General features: G+C 48.2%; 1 protein-coding gene across 3 annotated transcripts in view; it reads left to right on the plus strand.

The window, feature by feature from the left end:
* The first annotated feature begins 5,886 nt into the window (after positions 1-5,886).
* LOC119173552 (N-acetyltaurine hydrolase) overlaps positions 5,887-21,887 on the plus strand; it is a 258,004-nt gene continuing 242,003 nt past the window's right edge. For all 3 annotated transcript variants that reach the window (XM_037424359.2, XM_075896417.1, XM_075896418.1), the window contains exon 1: positions 5,887-5,985. In XM_037424359.2, coding sequence (XP_037280256.2) covers positions 5,964-5,985 — 22 coding nt within the window. In that variant the 5' untranslated portion in view covers positions 5,887-5,963. The remainder of the gene's footprint in view (positions 5,986-21,887) is intronic.

Consider the following 21,887-nt stretch of genomic DNA (forward strand, 5'->3'; position numbering starts at 1 on the left):
GGTGTTGTCAAGATCGCTTTTGTGCTGAACTAGCAGGACAGGTGATGTGTCAGTTCGACGAGCGTAAATGGATCCGTTTTTGAACCATGCGTATTTCCACCCACATTCACGCCTGCGCGCAGTAATCATTCCCAAGAGTTTCTTGAGATGTGGGCAGAGGTACTCATTAATGTAAATTGGTGGGTCTTCCGGAGATTCTTCTTATGATGCCAGACCAAGATGATTATTTGTTAATCGTTTCTTTCGTGCTTTTTCTAGCACTTGGTCGCGCTTGCTGCGCCTTTGAAATTGTACAATATTGTTAGTGTTCTTTTTGTCTCTGGTGTTTACTCTGTGGCACACTTCTATATCACCACTTGTGATAGCTTCGCCAACAGCATCACCTAACTTCTTCAGGGCATATGGAATGCTTTCATTGGGACATTTCAACACGCCCTTGATTTCAAAATTCCTGTTTCTTGAATATTGTTCGGCTTTGACCAGGTTTGCTTGGCATTGACCAAGATTCTTCTCAAGCAGGTTTACTCTCTCGTGAAGTTCCTCGTTCGGTTTTATTAAAGCTTTGTTTTCATTTACAGCGGTTGAAACCAGACGGTTAGATTCCTCGAAGTTCTTACTGAGGAATTCCATGCTTCTCTTCATTTCCTCCAGCTCTCCGTGAACTTTGCGTTCCTCTGTGCGTATGTTTCTTTCCATAGCTTCTTTAAACGATCGAAATTCTGTTTTGAAGTCTTCCTTGAAATCCTGAAGAAGTCTTACGTATTCCCTCATCATGGTGACAGTGCAATAGCGCTAATGTGGTACACTCTAGTACACGGCTCCAGTACACGGTACACTAGTATAATGCACTGGTACAATAGTGGTGGCAGTTGTGACAGCAGGACAGCATCAAAAACAACCGTAGAAGTAAAGACAGTAAAGTTCTAACCTGTAACACGGAGACGATGCGATCAGGTAGTGGCTTTAATGCCGCCACCACCACCGATTGCCACCTGAGTGAAGTGTGCCGTTTTATAAACGTGGCTGCAGACACGTGTCCAGTAGTGGCGTCCGGTGAACAGCGTAGTTTTCTGCGGTACGTAGATTTGACACAGCGACAGTCCATGTGCGCGTGAGTGGGCAGTTGAAACTTCCAGCGATGACGGTCCCGCTTGACGATAGGCGACACCGAAGGATCAGGAAAAACCAGCGGTCCACCTCGACGAGCTGGGAAAGCAGCACCGGCGCCTTCAATGTGCCTGTAACACGAAGAGGATGCGGTCAGGTACTTGTTGTAATGCCGCCACCACCACCGATTGTCACCCACCACCACCACCGACCGCCACCACCACCGATTGTCACCCAAGGAACTGGGGTTTCTTCGTACGCAGTGATACCTGATCTTATCTGTGATGTTTTTTGTTGTCATATGTTTCTTTTTTTCTTTTAGGTATATGACATTGTCGTGCATTTATCTGAATAAATGTGCTTATCTGCTTCCTCACCTGACGATTATGGCTTAAATGTGGCTTGGAGGTCGAAGATAGACATGTTGTTGCTAGTAGCGCTCTGTCCTCTAAGACTATTCCTTACTGCGTCCATTTCTCGCCTCGTGCTACATAAATTTATTTCAAATGCATCAACGACAAGCTGTTACGCCTGCGAGTCCACGGCGAACGTCCATGCCTCCGAAAAAGGCAATTTGTGTAAAGGCCGGCACGCGAGCCCTCCTGGCGCGAAAAACTCAACGGCGTCATCACGCAGCGGTGCCTTTCTGCGGCGCACGCCTAGTGAGTCACTTCAGCCCACGAGCTCGTCGAAGCAATCGGCGCCTTCCTGTCTGGCGAGTCTGACGCAATGCGTGGCAACGTCACTCGTCCTTGGGTGCAGCCACATGAAGCAGCTTCGTATTTAATGAGAATGACGCAGCCCAGCGGCGACCCCATTGGAGGATTCTGACCTCACGACCAGCGGCGCTTCTGGTTGGACATTTGGTTACCCAAAGAATCCACCGCTGCATATAAAAAAAAAGCCCTGCGGCGCGTCGCGAGCAGTAGACCTATGTGTCAAAGAAGAGAGCTCGGCTCTTCGAGTCGCTAAACTGTCTGCCCCAGTGCCGAATTTGTAACGCCTCTGTATATATATTCTGCACATAAACCTTGTTTAACTCACCGCCGTCTCGTCCGCTCGTCTATCAGCTCTGGGCAGAAGCAGTCGCGAGCTGAGAAACCTACGCTACCAAACGGCTGGTGACCTTCCTGGCGAAGTTCGAAGCAGTGGCGCCTTCGGGACCGTGTTGGCGTCGCCGTCTTTTGTAACAGTGGAGTCAGCGGTGAGATTCATGGCGCCCTTCGTATTGTCGTCGGAGGCGCGCTTCGTAACAAAGGCCACACCGCCACTCTTGTCGGCATGCACAAAAGAGTTCTTGAAGGACCTCAGATAAGAACCCGCGTACTTTAACGCTGAGTGTTTCGCGTGATGCGCTGCGACACAGGACGAGTCATCGCAAGATGACTGCGTCCATTGGTCATGTCCCGAACAGCATCTGAAGGTATCGTATCTCGTCAGATGGTCCACGGCGACAATTACCCGTTGATTGCCAGCTGTTTATTTGATTGATATGTGGGGTTTAACGTCCCAAAACCACTATATGATTATGAGAGACGCCGTAGTGGAGGGCTCCGGAAATTTAGACCACCTGGGGTTCTTTAACGTGCACCCAAATCTGAGCACACGGGCCTGCAACATTTCCGCCTTCTTCGGAAATGCAGCCGCTGCAGCCGGGATTCGAACCCGCGCCCTGCGGGTCAGCAGCCGAGTACCTTAGCCACTAGACCACCGCGGCGGGGCAAATTGCCAGCCGTGGTGAAAGGAAGAGGTTCATAAAGGTCAATGCCTACATGGTCGAAAGGACGTGCCAGACATGGTAGAGGCTGCAGTAGTCCGAGTGAATGGTCTAATTACTTTCATTTTTTGCACAATAAACAGGATCGGATGTATTTTTGGACAAAGGTGTACACGCCGTACCAGCAGCAACGCTGGCGGAGGCGTTCATACGACTTCAGCGCTCCTGCGTGAGCATGCTGAGGACCAACATGAAAATACGCACATACGTCAGATTTTACATGCCTTGGTATAACCAAAAGCCATTTATGACCATTCACATTGCAGTTTTTCAGTATAAAAGCACGTCTCCTATTGCAAAGTGTGTGGCTTGACGATGAAGAGCACGTGGGTATGCTGGCATGGAAAAGTTAAAAAGACGTTAAGGAGAAATGCATTCCGTGTATTTACGCTGCTCAGGTGGCATGCTCGTGATGGAAGGGGCACTGATGGGAGTGTCACTTTCTGAGGGCAGGTCTCTGCTGGATCGCACTGGTGATCTAAGAAGCGCGTTTGCGTCATTGTGTTTTCGCCCAGATCCGTAGATTACGCTAATGTCAAATTCTTGGAGGCCCAGCGTCCAACGTCCAAGACGGCCAGAAGGGTCTTTCAGAGAAGCTGGCCAGAAGGGTTCTTCAGAGAAGTGTCGTCGTCTATCCCTAAAAACATGTGCTTGATATTGTCTGCCCTTTCATTGAAGGGTCAAAGCGCTTGCACGAATCGAGGACATCCTCGATGCAGCTTGCGAAGCCTTCCACCTGAAGCAGTGTGCGTCCCCAGAGGCACTATACGGCACGGAGCTTGCGTACTTCGGGCCGACCGAACACACCGACAATGCGTAGCTTAAAATTGCCCAAAGTGGCGAATTCTGAGTTGCAGTGGTTAAACCAGAGACTCGCTGCCTCTTTCAGGTAGAAGGGCATATATTGCAGCTCCGAAAGATCGTCCCACTTGTTCTCGTGCCTATATTTTAAAATGCCCACAACCAATCTTCAACGTCTTGTTCAACGGTACCATGGAAAAAAGGTGGCTCGCGCACGCATTGTGCCGTGAGAACGATGACTATTGGAGGCTGGGTCGTATCTTGCTGGGTGCATTCGTCAGCCATTTCTGGGTGGGGGGGGGGGGGCACGTTGTACTCTGTTGCAGAGTTCCAGGTTGAGTTACCCAGCACCTCAACAACTTTGAAACTGTGTTTCTTGGTGTAAGCAGCATTTGAACAGCAGGCCTATTGATACTGAAAGCGGGCGGCAACGACTAACACAGGAATCACAGCGCTAGGTTAAGCAGCTCGCGCTCGAAGCTTCTAGCTAAAAAGATGGCCCATGACGACCCACTATGGCGTATTGTTTTTCTTCTTACGAACACTATGAACAATGTTTTGTAGCTCAGTGAAAAGGGGATCAAGTTTCTCCTTTCAAATGGAATTAGATGTTTACACACGTTTTGCACAGGGCGAGATAAATTTTTGTCAATTCCGTAGTTTGTACCTTTTAGTTTGCGCCAATTGAACCGAACGATTTCGTTTCATCTTAAAAAAATTTTGTTAGTATGAGGCAGTTCCGAACATTGCCCCGCCGCGGTGGACTAGTGGCTAAGGTACTCAGCTGCTGACCCGCTGGGCGCGGGTTCAAATCCCGGCTGCAGCGGCTGCATTTCCGATGGAGGCGGAAATGTTGTAGGCCCGTGTGCTCAGATTTGGGTGCACGTTAAAGAACCCCAGGTGGTCTAAATTTCCGGAGCCCTCCACTACGGCGTCTCTCATAATCATATAGTGGTTTTGGGACGTTAAACCCCACATATCAAGTTCCGACCATTCCTGTGTCAGTCAAGACAATGCGCACGCTCATTATGCTCCAGGTTTAGGCTTATGTCCAAGTGATCTGCGCAGAACCGAACGACTTTTTCTTTTACCAGTGGGGTAGATTCAGAATGACCTGGACTGCAAATGATGAAGAAGTATAAATTATTTCTGCGGCCTGATTTTCAGCGTCGTCAATTCACGTGACATGCGTGTCACGTAAGACATCACAGTATACATGCTAGGCTCATAGCACGCTCGATGCATTTTCGCTAGCTTCACATATACAACATGTTGTGTTACGTGACGTGCATGAGCGACTGAGTACTGATTTCAGGCGCAAACATATTAATCATAACATGGAGATCCTGTACAGCATGATTTACGTCCGCTCCGTAACGTCGTGCTGCTTTGAATGTGACATATCAACCCTTGCCGGTCGTGCTTTGCATATCATCGATTCGCACTTGGGATCTGCCAACTTTGCCCCGCCACAGTGGTCTAGTGGCTAAAGTACTCGGCTGCTGATCCTCAGGTCACGGCATCAAATCCCGGCTGCCGCGGCTGCATTTCCGACGGAAGCAGAAAGGTTGTAGGTTGGTGTGCTCAGATTTGCGCGCGCGGTAAAGAACCCCAGGTGGTATAAATTTGCGGAGCACTTCACTACGGCGTCTCTCATAATCATATGGTGTTTTTGGGACGCTAAACCTCACATAATAATCAAATCTGTTAATTTTTATTGTGATTACTTTACTTTTGCTTACACTCTTCGCAAGCATACGAATGGGGAGGAAGGGGGAGGGCTATCATAATTTTGATATACGTGTACACAATCTGCTCGAACTACCGCCGATAGTCACGCCACAAAGGAAAGCTGATGCCTGTGCTGCCACTCCCCTCCCCCGCCTGCCGTTCGATCCAACTCCAACGTTATTAGAATTGAATCGCGGTGAACCCACCTCTCCCCAAAAAAAAATTTCTGGCTACGTTTGTGGCACTTTTTGACTGTTCCTTTATCTTGCCGAAGTGAAATTTTTCACGCCATGGCGGGTAGTACAGCAGCAACTCTGAAAAGTATTAGGCAGGAGGCGATGTCTGCTGTTTGCGACGCAGAAAAAGGGCGCCCACCCCTCGCTCATGTACTATCAGCAGCTGTGTTAAGACTGATTTGAGTGTTATCTTTTATGGCCACCAGACATGTGGGAGAGGGAGAGGGTGCAGAGGAAAAACACCGACCTTCAGCGAGGCGTCAGTCTACCAGCGTGCTTGCTAACTCACCGTGCTCCATACGCCAGGAAACATGAAGGGAAAAGTACTCAGTGGTGAGTTGCGTACATATACATTGATTCGCGTGACGAAAGCGTCGTTTCCCAGTTTGGTTGCCCTGTCATCAGACGCGCCGCTTTAAACCTATGGTGCGTAGGCTCTATATAAGTGCCGGCTCACGCTGATGTTATACAACTGCATTAACACCGACGTGAATATTAATGAGTCCCAGGTATCGGAAATTGCCGAAGCACTCTCCTACGGCGTCTATCAGTAGCGTATCGTCATTCTGAGACATAAAACTTTCAGTAGTGCCCTGTTTCGAGCTGCAGTTGCTGAATAATAGGGAGTGAAAAATTAGCTCATAGACCCGTGCCAACAACAAGCCCGGAAAGAGGACTCTGGCTTGTTATCAGTAAGCTTCCTTGTATAGCGCACATAAAAAACAAGGAACAAAGGCACATGCAGACAGACAGAGCACTAACTTCCAACATCGCCTATTCTCAGAAACCAGAGAATATTTTTGCACTTGTCTCGCGAGTCACAGTCATGTGAGCACATGAATAAAGAAAGAACAGTAATATAAGATCGTACGTACGTATATATATATATATATATATATATATATATATATATATATATATATATATATATATATATATATATATATATATATATGGGGAAGAATGGTATATTTAAGGGCTCGTTTTTCTGTGTTTTGACACAATAGTAGTGAAATCTAACAGACAATAATGCCAAGGAATGTATAGGGAAGTTATTAGAACCAATATAATGTTCTAAAAACATTGGTTCTAATAACTTCCCCTATACATTCCTTGGCATTATTTTCTGTTGTATTTGATTAATATCGTGTCAAAACACAGAAAAATGAGCCCTTAGGTATACACAACTTACCCATATATATATATATATATATATATATATATATATATATATATATATATATATATATATATATATATATATATATTGATAATCTTAAAACTTGCGCAGGTAAGTTACATGTTTTTCTGAAAGTGCTAGTGACGGCTGGCGGACACACTTTAGGATGAGTAGTTTGACATTTGCTGCTAGCTATTCTTTTATTGTTTTCAAAGATAGGAGAACAATAATGCAGTCTACAATGTTCTGCGAGAAAACGATCTCTAGCATTTTCTCCTATTTTATTTTGCGTTCACGCATCGCATCATTCATGCATCTCACTTATTACCCAACGAATCATTTTCCACAAGTCAAGGGAATGCCGCTGATGCCCGCCATCACACATTCAACAAATTTAATCCTGCGTTTGTCTTTTTCACTCGCAAAAATACTCTCCCTGGTTTGGGCTAACAGCAAAGACTGATCAGTCTATTATATAGAGGCTGAGAGAACAGCATCAGTTTCACTACGCCATGCGTAGTGTTGTGTTCTTGAGTTGTGTGACAACCAGTGGATGTAAGAAATCACTGCTATTCATTTTTTCTTTCGTGCACTAGTTTCCTGCCTGCTTTCAGGTTTACTAGCTTTTCGCACTTCATGCAACATTCCCTCAGACACCAGAAGCTGTCCGAGACACCAGAAGCTGTCTCGGATAATCAGCATCCTCTAGACGCAAAGCCTGCTGGCTGGACACTTCGTTGGTCCAGCAAACGCATGAATTACTGAGTGGGTTGGTGAAAAAATTTTGATATAATAACAATGCTTTATGTACTTTGGGGTTGTAGCACCATCATGAAAGGTCATATAACTGAAGGTACATGTAATATTATGAAGTCTTGGTAGTCTGGGTTGCGACAGCGTTTAATTGAGGCAAGACCTCGCAAAACGAACGGGCAGAGCCAGTACACAGACGATGACGATGATGATGAACCAGAGTGGCAATGAGGACAAAGAGACAAGCGGATGATGGTGATTGTGATCATGCAGGGATGAGGACGATGCAAGTAACAAATGCCCACACTAATTCCCCCCACTTGGAAGCGGACACCCTGGCCGCCATAAGTCAAAGTGACGGGGAACGTCGCGTAAAAGGTTTCATGCGACAAACGTGGACAATCTCTGTGCTGCGGTAGCGGCGGTCTGTTGGGGCGACGAGTGGTGTCACACGATAATTAACCGGCGAAGTCTGTTCTAAAACAATGTATGGCCCGATGAAGCGTGGTTGGAATTTGTCACAGAGACCAGGAGTGCGAATAGGTGTCAAAAGCAGCACCTCGTCACCAGGTTGGAAAGACACAACGCGGTGAGATTCGTCATAGGTGATCTTCCGCTCGTGCTGTCTCGCTTCAGTATTGATGCGAGCCTGATGGCGAGACTGAGCCAGGCGGGAAATGTATTCTTCGCTAGAAGACTGACACGAATCCCCATGGCTGCTAAAGAAGGAGACGTCGAGAAAGGTAGTCGGGGTGCGTCCGTACACGAGATAAAACGATGAGTAGCAAGTTGTTCGCTGAACGGCGGTGTTGTAAGCGAATGTCAGGAATGGTAAAAGAGTATCCCAGTTTTTGTGGTCGGGTTGGACGTAAACAGCTATCATGTCTGCAAGGGTTCGGTGAAATCTTTCTGTAAGACCATTTGTCTGAGGGTGGTAGCTTGAAGCAGTCTTGTGAGTAGTTCCAGAAGCGCGGAGTACTTCATTTACCATTTGTGACAGGAACACTTTGCCGCGATCACTAAGCAGTACACGAGGAGCCCCATGACGCAGTATTATTGCGTGAAGAATAAAGTCTGCAACTTCCACAGCTGAGCCTGTAATAACAGAGGAAGTCTCAGCGTATCGTGTCAGGTGGTCCACGGCGGTCACTATTCATCGTTTGCCAGCAGATGTGACGGGGAGAGGCCCGTAAAGGTCAACACCTACAACCTCGAAAGGCATTGACGGGCACGGAAGTGGCTGTAGAGGTCCAGCAGGTGCAGACGTGGGGAGTTTACGACGCTGGCATGGGTAGCAGGAACCGACGTACCGCGCTACACTAGAAGAAAGGCCAGGCCAGTAATAACGACATCGAATGCGGTCAAGAGTTTTTTTAAAACCAAGATGACCAGCAGTCAAGTCGTCGTGGAAGGCTTCGAGCACTTGAAGTCGAAGAGAGCGTGGCAGTACAGGAACCCAGCGCTGACCGTCAGGGTGGTAGACGTGGCGGTAGAGAACCCCATTGTCCAGCTTAAAGTGCAGGAGTTGACGACGGAGTCGCGCGTTTGGTGGATGAGAAACTCCCGAAAGGTGGTCCATCATGCGTCTGCAGTATGAATCGGACCGCTGGTGGGAGATAAATGTTGCCTGTTCGTCCGAAAAGGGTTGCGTTATTGATGCGAGCGTATGAACTTTGGTAGATGTGGCGTTTGAGTTCTCACCAACGCTTATATGGGTGGTCGGAAGCGGGCAACGAGATAAAGCATCGGCGTCTCGATGTTTTCTGCCTGACTTGTAAGTTATGTCAAAGTCGTACTCCTGCAAGCGTAGTATCCACCGACCCAAGCGTCCGGACAAGTTTTTCAGTGTAGAAAGCCAGCATAAGGCATGGTGGTCCGTAACGATTGTGAAGTGACGGCCGTGAAGATAGGGACGGAACTTCTGGACCGACCAAACCACAGCCAGACACTCTTGCTCAGTTATAGTGTAGTTCTTTTCAGCAGCGGTGAGTACGCGACTGGCATATGCAACAACTTTCTCTAGGGAAGACTTGTCGCGTTGTAGAAGAACGGCTCCTATACCAAGGCCGCTAGCGTCGGTATGAAGGATAGTCGGTGCGGCTTCGTCAAAGTGGCAGAGCAGAGGTTCAGACGTGAGTGACCGCTTCAACAGCTCGAATGCCGTTTCACATTCTTGAGACCACAGAAAGGGGACGTTCGAAACGAGTAGTTGGTGTAATGGAGCAGCAATAGAAGCGAAGTTCTGTATAAACCGGCGAAAATAGGAGGCGAGGCCAAGGAAACTGCGAAGCTCCTTTGGTTTTTCGGGACGCGGAAAGTGAAGGACTGCAGAAATCTTGTCAGGGTCGGCCCGGATGCCATCTTTGCTAACGACATGTCCTAAGACCTTGATAGATTTGCTAGCGAAAGAGCATTTCTTAGTGTTTATTTGAAGCCCGGCGCCGGCAAGGCACGTCAGAACTTGATCCAGTCGTTCTAGGTGCTCAGGAAACGTTGACGAAAAGATAATAATGTCGTCCAAGTAGCACAAGCAACTTTTCCATTTCAGACCGCGCAGCACGGTATCTATCATGCGCTCAAAAGTCGCGGGTGCGTTGCAGAGCCCGAAAGGCATCACGTTGAATTCATATAGCCCGTCGGGGGTTGCAAACGCCGTTTTATGCTTATCGTCTTCATGCATGGGAATCTGCCAGTACCCAGAACGCAAGTCGATGCTTGAAAATAATTCCGCGCCTTGTAGGGAATCAAGGGCGTCGTCAATGCGTGGCATAGGGTACACGTCCTTGCGTGTGATCTTATTGAGCGCCCGGTAGTCCACGCAAAAACGCACAGAGCCATCCTTTTTGCGGACCAAAACAATGGGAGACGACCAAGGGCTAGATGAAGGACGGATGACTTCCCGTTTAAGCATGTCCGCAACGTTTTCTTCTATAATTTTTCTTTCAGTTAGATACACGCGGTAGGGTCGGCGGTGTACGATAGATGTCCCAACAGTTTGAATTCGATGTGCTGTAGTATTAGTGCGGCCCAGCTTAGACGAGCAAATGTCGAATGAATTTGCATGTTTCTGTAACAATGCGAGCAGCTGCTGCTTCTGTGAATATGTCAGTTCGCTGCTGATAGCTGTGGTAAAGGCGGAGGAAGAAACATGCTCACCGAGGCAAGGTTCTTTGGATGTGATGGCCTGAAGTGGCGTGACAAATACAGGCTCGAAGTCAGCAACATGGGCCACAGTAGTGCCCTGTGGCAGTAAGATCTTCTCCGGTGTAGAGTTGACAGCGGTGACAAGTGCCGAGCCATTGCAAAAACGAACGACACCGGACGGAAGAACTATACCTTTGCGAACGCAAAGTGGTGACGGTGAGACCAATACATTCCCGTGATAGATGTCATTGGACGTAATGCTGACAATTTGCTCTTGTAGTGGCGGCAGTTCGATGTCTTTCGCAGCGACCAGACGAAGTGGCTTCTGATTGTCGTCGTCAAGCATGTAGTCGGTGTCAGCGAGGTGAACGACGCGTTGTCCACAACAAATCGCCGCGGAAGCAGATGACAGAAAATCCCACCCTAAAATTAGTTGGTGAGAGCAGCGGGACAGGACAGCAAACTGGACATGATGGCGGATTCCGTCGATGAAAACACGCACAGTACAAAACGCGGAAGGGCGAATGACGTTCCCCTGGGCAGCAACTAATGTGGGGCCATCGTAAGGCGTCATTACTTTCCTTAAATGTTCACACAAATCAGCACGTATCACAGACAATGTCGCACCTGTGTCCACCAAAGCATCGACTCGCACTCCTTCCACTTCCACAGAAACCATGTTACACGGGCCCGATGGAGGAATTTCAGTTCTGATTCCGAATGCAGTTTTTCCTCCACAAACTGCATCACTTAGTTTTCCGAATGAATTTCAGAGGTGAATGAGGCGGGCCGAAGTGGAGAAGTGGAACGGCGGAAGGGCGAAGGCGAGCGGCGTCTCGTGTTTCGGCTGTTTCGTGGTGCAGTCGATGCAGGAGGAGATGGAGAACGGTGCGGGGGAGACGAATAACGCCGACCTTGATAAGACGCCCCGGCGTACAAATCCCGTTCACGCACGTCGTTCCGACGCTCATCTTGCTGGCGCTTTCGGCAGAAACGAGATATGTGGCCGCGATAGCCACAGTAGTAGCAAACAGGGCGAGACGAGCGCCACGGTGGGGAATAGAAGACATTCGGGGCACCTGTAGATAGCGCGGTCATGTGGGCCGGAGGGTCAGGGGGTACGGAATGGTAGTTGACCGGGGGAGCGGCAGCAACTGACGCGTAGGATGGACGCGGCAATGTCGTGTGGGCGTCGCTGGGAGGCACGGCAGCAACTTCAGGGTACGTGGTTATGGGGCGTGAAGCATGTGGCTGTACAGGCGCAACGCCGGTCAGCGTTGTAAGTTCCTCCCTGATGATGTCACGTAAGGGCATCCCCGAAGGCTGTGTAGGTCGTGGTGTAGGAGGTGTGAAGCCCATGGACCGCAATTCTTCGCGTATAATGTCCCGGATAAGGTCGCGCAGGTGGCCATCTGACGTGGAGTGGTGGTCGCCAATGTCTGGTTGGAGGCGAACGGAGTACAGCGCATCAAGGCGCTGGCATGTCGTCACGACATCAGCGATGGTAGCTGGGTTTTGCACAGCTAGTGCATTAAAGGCAACAGGCCCAATGCCTTTCAATATGTGGCGTACTTTGTCCGATTCCGGCATGGATTGATTGACACGCCGGCACAGTGCGAGGACATCCTCGATGTATGAAGTGTACGATTCACCGGGATGTTGTCGGCGAGTATCAAGTGTCCTCTTCGCGACGGCGGATCGAACGTCCGGGGTGCCAAAAACGTGTCGCAGCTGCTGCTGGAAGGTAGCCCAGTCGGGTAAGTCAATGACGTGGTTAAAATACCATGTCTTTGCGACTCCGGTCAGATAAAATGGAACGTAACGCAGTTTGGCGGCCTCGTCCCACCGATTAGCGACACTTACGCGGTCGTAGTCGTCGAGCCAATCTTTTACGTCTTCTCCACGACGACCAGCGAAGAGCGGGGGTTCCCGCTGATGTCCGTGTATGTAAATAGGAGGGGCAGCTTGCGTCGGTGCGTGGTTGATGACATGAGCGCTGGTAGGCTCGGTCTGGGACATGCTGCCTGACAGTGGGCGCAATCGGCGGCCTGAACGAAGCTCCAGCGGGTAGAGCGGGCTGCGGGAGGTAAGAGGACCGAAAATCCACCTCCACCACGTATGAAGTCTTGGTAGTCTGGGTTGCGACAGCGTTTAATTGAGGCAAGACCTCGCAAAACGAACGGGCAGAGCCAGTACACAGACGATGACGATGATGATGAACCAGAGTGGCAATGAGGACAAAGAGACAAGCGGATGATGGTGATTGTGATCATGCAGGGATGAGGACGATGCAAGTAACAAATGCCCACAATATCTTGAAATCGAATGCTTCCCTCAGCGTGAACCTCTAATGTACCTTCTAGTGGAGAGAGGCACTTGCGTATGGCAATAAAAACATGTGAACGCTACGTTTAAAGCCAGCTGATGAACAATTAACAAACACTCGAAAATTATCAACAAATCTAGAGATTTTAACAACTTTTCTCTCACTGAGGTTAGCACATAGGTTTCCGTCCAGGTTGGCTAAATATAAGTTACTCAACAGTGGCGCTAACCAGGCTACTATACAGATCCTTTGTTTCTGTAGGAACAGGATGTTATCTTTTTCAGAAAATGTGAATTTCAGGTATATACTTAAAAGTTGTAAAAAATGGTCTGTGGTAGGGATTGCTTCCGTGCTAAATCTTACGCCCACGAAAGTATCAATGCATGACTGAACGCAACTTAGCAATTCATTTTGCGGCAAAGAGTGGTACAAGTCTTTTACGATAGCCGAAAAGGTCTTAAGTGTTTTAACAGAGTTGGTTTCCACGAGTGTAAGGACTTCGTTAGAATCTTTTGTCATGAAGGGATAACTTATCTTCAGTAGGTTAAGCTTGTTCGAAAGATAACTTGTAATAGCCTTTGCCACGCGGCCTTCTCTGCCACACTTAATCTAAATCAAACGCCTTCTCTGTGCGTCTTGACGCTAAAAAGTTAATCTACATTTGTATTTCTACTTTTTCCGATTCTTCTCAATACGCTGCTTAGCTTCATTTCATCACATAACTCGACAGCTCGGCTCTACACTTTTGCCAACTGTGTTTGTTTATGTTTATAGAAAACAGCATTCATGGCATTGTTAGCTCTTTCCTCGTACATCCCACATGAAAACACTGCCAATCCTTCCTTCTTACATGGTGGTACAACGGCCAGAGCATTTTTATGAAGGTATGAAGCAACTATTTTAAGCGTTAACTTTGACTGCTAAGGCTTACATTTCATAAGAACATCGACATCCTGAGAGTTCATTCTCATGCCTTCCTCTTCTGGTAGACACCCTGAAGTTCGGCGCACCAGGGAGAGTAGCTCGGGTTTAGTCCTGTTCGTCTTCGTGGCGAACTTGCATCCTCGTTCCAATGCCTGAAGAACTTCTGCTACAAAAAAAGCCTTCGGGAATGTGCACCACGCTACTTTTCTCGTTCGTCGAGTTAACACGCTCTTTGCAAACGTGATCTTTTAGCTTCCACCGGAACTCCGTCGTTTTATCGGCGAGGGTCGGGTGCTTGCAGATTTCAACATTTGCCACTCTATGCTCGTACGCACAGTGCACCTGCGCGCCGAAGTGAGTCCTAAGAAGTTGGGCTTATCACTGCCACTAAACAAAACACAAAAAGAAGCTTTTTGAATATGTGACAGAGGTCTACGGCATCCGAGTTGTAGAAAATGGTATGTAGGGCAATCAGGAAAATGCATCAATTACAGGTTAAAGGAACACAAAAATAAAGTTGGAAAAATGGTAGTGATCGATTCCTCGCGAAACATTGCACAGCATCAATGTTCCTTTATGTTTGAAAACACCAGACTAATAGCTAAAAGCAAATGTCTAATGACTCGTCTTTCAATAAAACGTAAACAGATTGCGGCACTTGGAGATGTGTTTGTCAGCCAGCTTTCAATAGGACTTTCATAAAAAGAGTTATTGTATCTGCGCAAGCCTTGAGTATATCAGTTGTATGTGTGTATATGTGTATGTATGTACTTATATTCATGTTGATCCTGTGTTTCCATGCTCACGTGTGTGTGACTCATCATACAAGTGCATAAATGTTCCCTGGTTACCGAGAATAAGCTATGTAGGAAGTTAGCGCTGTGTCTCTATGTGCCTTCATTTCTTCCAGTTTTTACGTGCACAAGCTGCAGGGAAACTTTCTGAAAGTGTGCTACCGAATAGCCCACACCACATCTGCCGGCTCTTTATTTCGGAGTAACCGCTGCAAATGGTCTTTAACGCGCTTGCGTTAAAAAGCTCGCCTCGCAGAAATTCCGCCGGCGGTTTGTTGGTGGTGAGTGAAATGTCATCATCTTTGGCGTTACCGGAAAATCGATCATCCTATATATACGCGTGACTGAAAAATCGATGCTTATGTGTGACCTGAAAATCGAGCATTTTTGCGTGGCCAATGTTTCCTTTATTTCTTTCAATGCCAGTGCAAAGAACCGCTCATAAAAGGTAGCCGTCAGTCTACCTTTGTTCAACGAATGGTCGCAATGCGATGCTGCTTGAGGGGTCACACTGCATGCGTCTCACGTGCTTCTGAGCGTTTTACCCCGGAGAGGCCATAGGCGTGCTTACCGCCATGATACCGTACGTATGTGATATATGTTCCTTCGAGCACCTTTTCTGTGGCTAGAAGCAAAACCGCCACAGCATAACGGCGCAGAGACGCTTCCCCATAGGTTGCCCGCATAGCGCTACAAACGGAGACACGTTATCTCAAAGCACCATATTCTTTACAGAGCCACCGCGCCCGACAATATAGTGAACGAGAGGAATGTAAGACGTGTCACGGATCTGTAAACAACTGAACAAAAAATGACGGCGTATTTCTGTCGTGAGGCACAGCATGAGGGGGCTCCCTTATGATGGCAAAGCACAAACGAAGGCTAGGCGATGGGTGAGAGCAGGGAAAGTGCTAGAGGGGAGGGTGGTGAACAGCTGGATCGGGCGCATCTTTCTCACATTGATAAAATGGAAGAGGTGTTGGCGGGACAGAAAAATTGAGAGAGATTCAAATAAAATGAATAATAAAAAGTAGAGGTCTGAGTGGGATTTGAACCCGGCTCGTTAGCGTGGCAGGCAGGTGTTATACCACACAGCCACGCGTCTGCTTGGGAATATAATGAAAATAACTTTTGTTGCTTGCAAATCTAGTGAAAGTAATTTGCTTTACAAGTGCAAGCGTCCTCTAAACATGCTTAAAAACACAACATGACCTGTTGCCGTAATAATGCGTGATACGAGCGTACATCGCCATCGGCGTAAGAAGTTTGGATTACCATGGCAGAGTATTTCTTATATAAATCACCAGTTACCCCCTACAAAAATACAGGCTACTGCACCCTTACGGCCGAGTATATAGTGGTTGCGTAGCAAGTTTGATAAGAGTTCATACGCTAAGTATTTTAGGTACGCTCTAGTGATATCGCGTTGCACTCTTAAAGAAGAGGCTCAAGGGTTTCCCGGTTTTTCAACTTCTAATAAGATGCTGTTTGGAGCTCCACAGCCGCGAAGTTTGTAGAGGTGAACTTGGAAAGGACATCTTCAGGTGCATCTTCGCAAGGGTTGTGAGAATATATACGTGGCAAAATCTGTCACGGTGAAAATATAGGCACAGTTTCAAAGGACTGGTACGTTGTAAAACATCATGACAGCGTTTTATGACAATAGATGGCAATTCATAATAAGTAAGAATACATACATTTTAAAGTATTTAATCATTTCGTTATACCTTCCGAACAAAAAGCACTAAACTTGGTACAAACAACCGGCCGCGGTGTCCTAGTAGTCATGTCGCTTGGCTACTCATCCGTAAGGTCGCGGAATCGAAAACCTGCTCCGGTGGGCACATTTCCAGAGCCATGTACTATACACGGCGCCTCTACTAAATACATATTTATTTTAGGGCGCTAGAGTCCAACAATTATTTTTGGGGAGTCATCCTGTACGTCTATTACTGTGTTTAAAAACTTTTATCTCTCAATATTCAATAGGAGCTGCAACAGAAGCTTGTAGGCTGTATCTCGTCTAGGGTAAGCGCAATTTAACCTACTACAGGACTCACAAGTTCATGTTGGTGGTGTTTGTAGTTCGTCGTAGTAGGTTCAGAGACTAAATACCTTGAAATTTTTTATCTCTTTTATCACCCAATTTCCTGTTTTGGACCTAAGCGGCAAGCGCTCCGAATGAAATATTATTGTTACGTTTGAAAGAGACCGGTAGAGTCTGAAAGGGGTCGTTTATGAGGTCGTGAGGGGCAGATCAAAAGTGGCCAACTGGTTAGACATCCTCCTGATCCTCTTCTTCCTTTCTCGCTCTGGGCGAAAAGTGCGTTCACCGTCTACGCTTCGTTGTCTTCGTGCATGTGTGCAACATTGCTCTCCGCGCAGACGAAGGCCACCAGACGAGTCACTCGAGTTGTCGTGGCGTGTACAGTTTCAGGCGGGCAACATGAGTCACTTGAGTTTTGGCAGCTTATCGACCACTCACCTTGACACGAGCTATTACATAGTTTACCTCTGTAGGTCTGTGGACAATGACAACAGGTTCATCTTAAGTGGTAAGAAACATTTGGCATATCCCGCGCTTGCGCATTGGAGTCCACAACCACGCCAGATCACCACGGCGATAAATCGCTGGTTGATAGTGAATGTCATAGCGTGCTTTCGCTTTGTCTTGCGATGCCAATGTGCGTAGTTGAGCTATGCGACGCGCCTCTTCGGCGAGGCGGACAGTCTCGGGGACAGTGACGTTGTCGTGATCACAGAAAGGTAAGATTGTGTCGATTGTGTGCCGGGGAGAATGTGCATAAAGCAAAATGAAAGGGCTATAGCCTGTAATCTTGTGCTTCGCGGTGTCGAACGCGTAAGTAATGAACGGGAGTACTTCATCCCAGTTCTTATGGTCGCATGAAACTTACATAGACAACATGTTGATAATGGTGTGGTTGGTACGCTCCGTCAGCCCATTAGTTTGGGAGTGGTAGGGTGTCGAATGACGCAGGCGGGATTCACACAAACGGAGAAGCTCCTCCACGACATTCGCTGTGAATTGTCGTCCACGATCGCTGATAATCAGGCGAGGTGGGCCGTGTCGGAGGATGACGTACTGTAGCAAAAACGACGGGACTTCACTGGCAGTTGCGCAGGGGATGGCCGCCGTCTCGCAGTAGCGTGTGTGGTAGTCGACGCAATTAATTATCCACCGGTTGCCCTTAGCCGATTTTGGAAAGGGTTCCAAAAAGTTCATCCCTACTTGTTCGAAAGATGCGCTTGGAGTTGGCATCGGTTGTAGAAGACCAGCTGGACCAGTTGATGGACGTTTGTGACGCTGATATTGCATGCAGCTTGCCACATAACTCTCAACGGACTTCTCCATACCAGGCTAATAAAGGCGCTCTTTACTGCGGTGAAGCGTCCACGTCAGACCTAAATGTTCATATGTAAAGTCGTCGTGCAAGACAATCATAATAACTGTTTGCAAGCTCTCCGGGACCACTAGAACGAAACGCGCACCACTGCTGGAGAGGTTGCTTTTAAAAAACAGTGCATCACGCATACAGACACGGAGTGCAATAGTGTAAACGGATGCAGAGGCGAATAGTGGTGCTATTTTAGCGTCCTTCCGCTGTTCTGCTGTGAAACTGGGGTAGTCTGGGAATGTAGGCGACACAGACGCTACAAGTTCGTCAAGGTTATCGGATTCACAGTCCGTTGTGTGGCATATGTGAAAGACAGTCTGCGTCAGCATGTCGACGACCACTCTGGTAAGCGACGGTAACACTGTATTCTTGTAGCCGGAGTGCCCAGCGTGCAAGGCGACCACAAGGGTCACGAAGGTTGACAAGCCAACGCAACGAGTGGTAGTGGGTTACGACTGTGAATTGGCGTCCGTAGAAATAAGACCTAAATCACTGAATTGCAAATATTACTGCCAGGCATTCTTGTTCCGTGACAGTGTAGTTTTGTTCTGGCCTGCTTAGGGAGCGACTTGCGTGTGCGATGACGTGTTCGCGGCCACCGTAACATTGTACTAGGACGGGTCCAATACCTATGCCGCTAGCGTCCATGTGAAGCTCTGTCGGAGTAGAAGGACTGAAGTGCTGAAGAATGGGTCGTGACGTCAGCGAAAAACTTCAATTGACGGAATGAAGAATCGCACTCCGTAGTCCACTCAGAGGAATTGTCCTTTCTTAAGAGGCATGTGAGAGGATACGCAACGTCGACAAACTTCGGAATAAAGCGGCGGAAGTGCGAACAAAGCCCCAGGAAACTACGAAGCTCCTTGATGAAATGTGGCGCATTGAACGTCTCAACTGCTGCTGTCTTCTGGGGGTCAGGGCGGATACCATCCTTGTCAACGAGATGACAAAGCACAAGCGCCTGGCGGTCTGCGAAGTGGCATTTCTTCGAGTTTAAAACTAAGCCAGCATTTCGGATGGAGTTCAAACCAGTATCCAGACGAGAGTTGGGTTCACTGAACGTGCGGCCTATGATGACGACGTCGTCGAGGTAGCCCATGCAGATGTTCCACTTCAAGCCACGCGAAATGGTGTCTCTAAACCTCTCGAACGTAGCCGGCGCAGTGCATAGTCCAAATAGCATCACGTTAAATTCAAGGAGCCTATCAGGGGTTACAAAGGCAGTCGTTTCTTTGTCCTCTGGGTGCATCGGAATTTGCCGATAACCGGATCGTCAGTCTACGGAGAAAAAATCAGAGGCCGAATGTAAGCTGTATATTGTGTACTCTATGCGGAGCAGTGGGTATACATTCTTTTTAGTTACGGCATTCAGTCGGCGATAGTCGACGCAAAATTTGCAAGATCCATCTTTCTTTTTAATAAAGATTACCGGTGCTGCCCACGGTCTGGCTTACTCTTGTACCACTCTCTTTTGCATCATTTCCTGCACTTGGTCATTGATAATTTGTCTTTCTGACGGGGAAACACGATATGGTTTTTGGCAAATCGGACTTGCCACGCCAGTGTCAATGGTATGGCACGTTCGAGACAGGGGAATAGGGATTACTTTGCCCTTCTGCGCAAAGTCAACTACCAAAACGTGCTCCAACAGCACATTCATTACTGTACGGTGCTCGCGTGAGCTAAGCGACCTATTTATTGTTGCCATGAGCGCCCGTATAAATTGTGACAACCAGTTCCGTCATTTTTTCCGGCACGTCTGTCAGGTCGACCACTCATAAGGTCGCGTGTTCTTTGCTGACCGAAGCTAATTTCAAACCATTGGGTAGTGTCACGGGCTCAATAGAACAGTTTACAGTCTATAGGTCAGTCCGTCCGCATAGATCGACACCACACAATGGGGAACACACACATTCTTCTTCACACAGTTTATGTGCATTGGTTCTATGCTCGCATCGATGCTGTCAGAATCCGCGCCGCGACAAACATCAGGAACACGTACGGTATATAACGCAGGTATGAACGTATCGTCACACCCACACAGCGTAGTTTGGTCGTCCGCTGGAGTTCCCAGAAGTTCTGACGGCATCTGGCCACTCAAAAAGACTTTCCTCGTGTGACAGTCTACAGTGGCACCACATTCTCGCAAGAAGTCCATGCCGAGAATGACGTCATGTGTCGACTGAGGTATAATCGCAAACTCTGCCGTTATCAGAAGACCACCCAAAAATACTTCAGCACTACACACACCAATAAAGCGCAACGGCTCTCCACACACTCCACAGAACGTCGAAGTTTCATTCCTGGTAAAAAGAGCTTTCCACTCTAACACGTCTTTAAAGGAAGCACTCATCACGGATATCGTTGCACCTGTGTCCACCAAGGCCTACACAGGCACATAATCCAGCAAACACGCGTTTTTAAACATACACACAACAGGTATTTTTGTCTGTAGCACCTTTCCAGCGACATCACCTCTATTGGCCGCGCTGGCTAATTTTCTGGTGGCGAAGAGGGCAGTTTGCGACGCAGCAGTGAAGAAGAACAATGAGCGCGCGGTCGCCGTGGGGGCGTTAAACTCCTCTCAGATGCCGGGGAGTGATTGCGGAAGTTGCTGGGCCAATTGTTGTCATCAGGTGGTATGTGGGCCGGCCGCTGGACACCAAGAGACTGTTCGAAGGGTCGTGAAAAGTCGGATGTTTGGTGATACCGAGGAGTCACCCGACGGTTGCAAAACCGCGATATGTGGCCTGGTACACCGCAGGAATGGCACACCGGCCGAGGTCGAAACGTTGGTCGCTCGTCGATGAATCGAGCATCATCATTTGTTCTTGTGTGACGAATGTGCAGGTCGGGTACGTCGTAACGAGACGTCGGGTGTCGAGGAGGCACGCGCTGAGAGCGTCAGTCATACCGCGACGCGGGAATTCTGGTTGTCATTCTTTACTGTGGAGCTTGGCTGTACTCCACAATTGCCGGGCTCATCGTCGGTTGTCATGGGGTCAAAGGAGGCACATCCATAGCCTCAATTAGGAGACTCAACTCGTAATGGTCAGCTGTCGAACGCAAAATTGCTCGGTGGGACAGTTCCTTGCAAACAATCTGTCGAGTGGTAGAAGAGAAGTCGAGGCCAGGATTCGTGTCCACACCGGCTACAGTTGTAACGTTAGCCAGTCGACCAAACTTGGGTGCAATTCGACGCATCTTGAGCGTTTGAAACGTTCGGCAATGCTGAATGACGTCGGACACAGAACTGAGGCGCTTTTTGTTAATTAGAAAAAATACACGTTCTCAGCGATCCCGTTGAGCAGATGACAAACTGTGTCCTCTTCCGATATGGTCGCACAGACCACCTTGTACAGCCTTAACACTTCTATGTAAGTGGTGCATATCTCACCTGGTAGCTGTGCCCGTTGCGACAGTGTTCGCTCAGCCCGCTTTTTTCTAGCAACCAAGTCGCCGAAACACGCCATTAGCTCTTCAACAAAAAAGTCCCACGTCGCGAGTGCGTCCTCGTGGTTCTCGTACCATACCAGTGCAGTGTCGGTCAGGAAGAACATTACGTTGGCTAGCATAGCGGCTGCATCCCAACCGTTAGACTTGCCCACACGTTTGTACTTGGTGAGCCAGGCGTCGACATTTTCTCCGGCTTTTCCTCCGAAAGGCGGTGGAACTCGGTAGTACGGAAGCTGACCGTC

Source organism: Rhipicephalus microplus, chromosome 5 (assembly GCF_043290135.1).
Source record: "Rhipicephalus microplus isolate Deutch F79 chromosome 5, USDA_Rmic, whole genome shotgun sequence".
Lineage (NCBI taxonomy): Eukaryota > Metazoa > Arthropoda > Arachnida > Ixodida > Ixodidae > Rhipicephalus > Rhipicephalus microplus.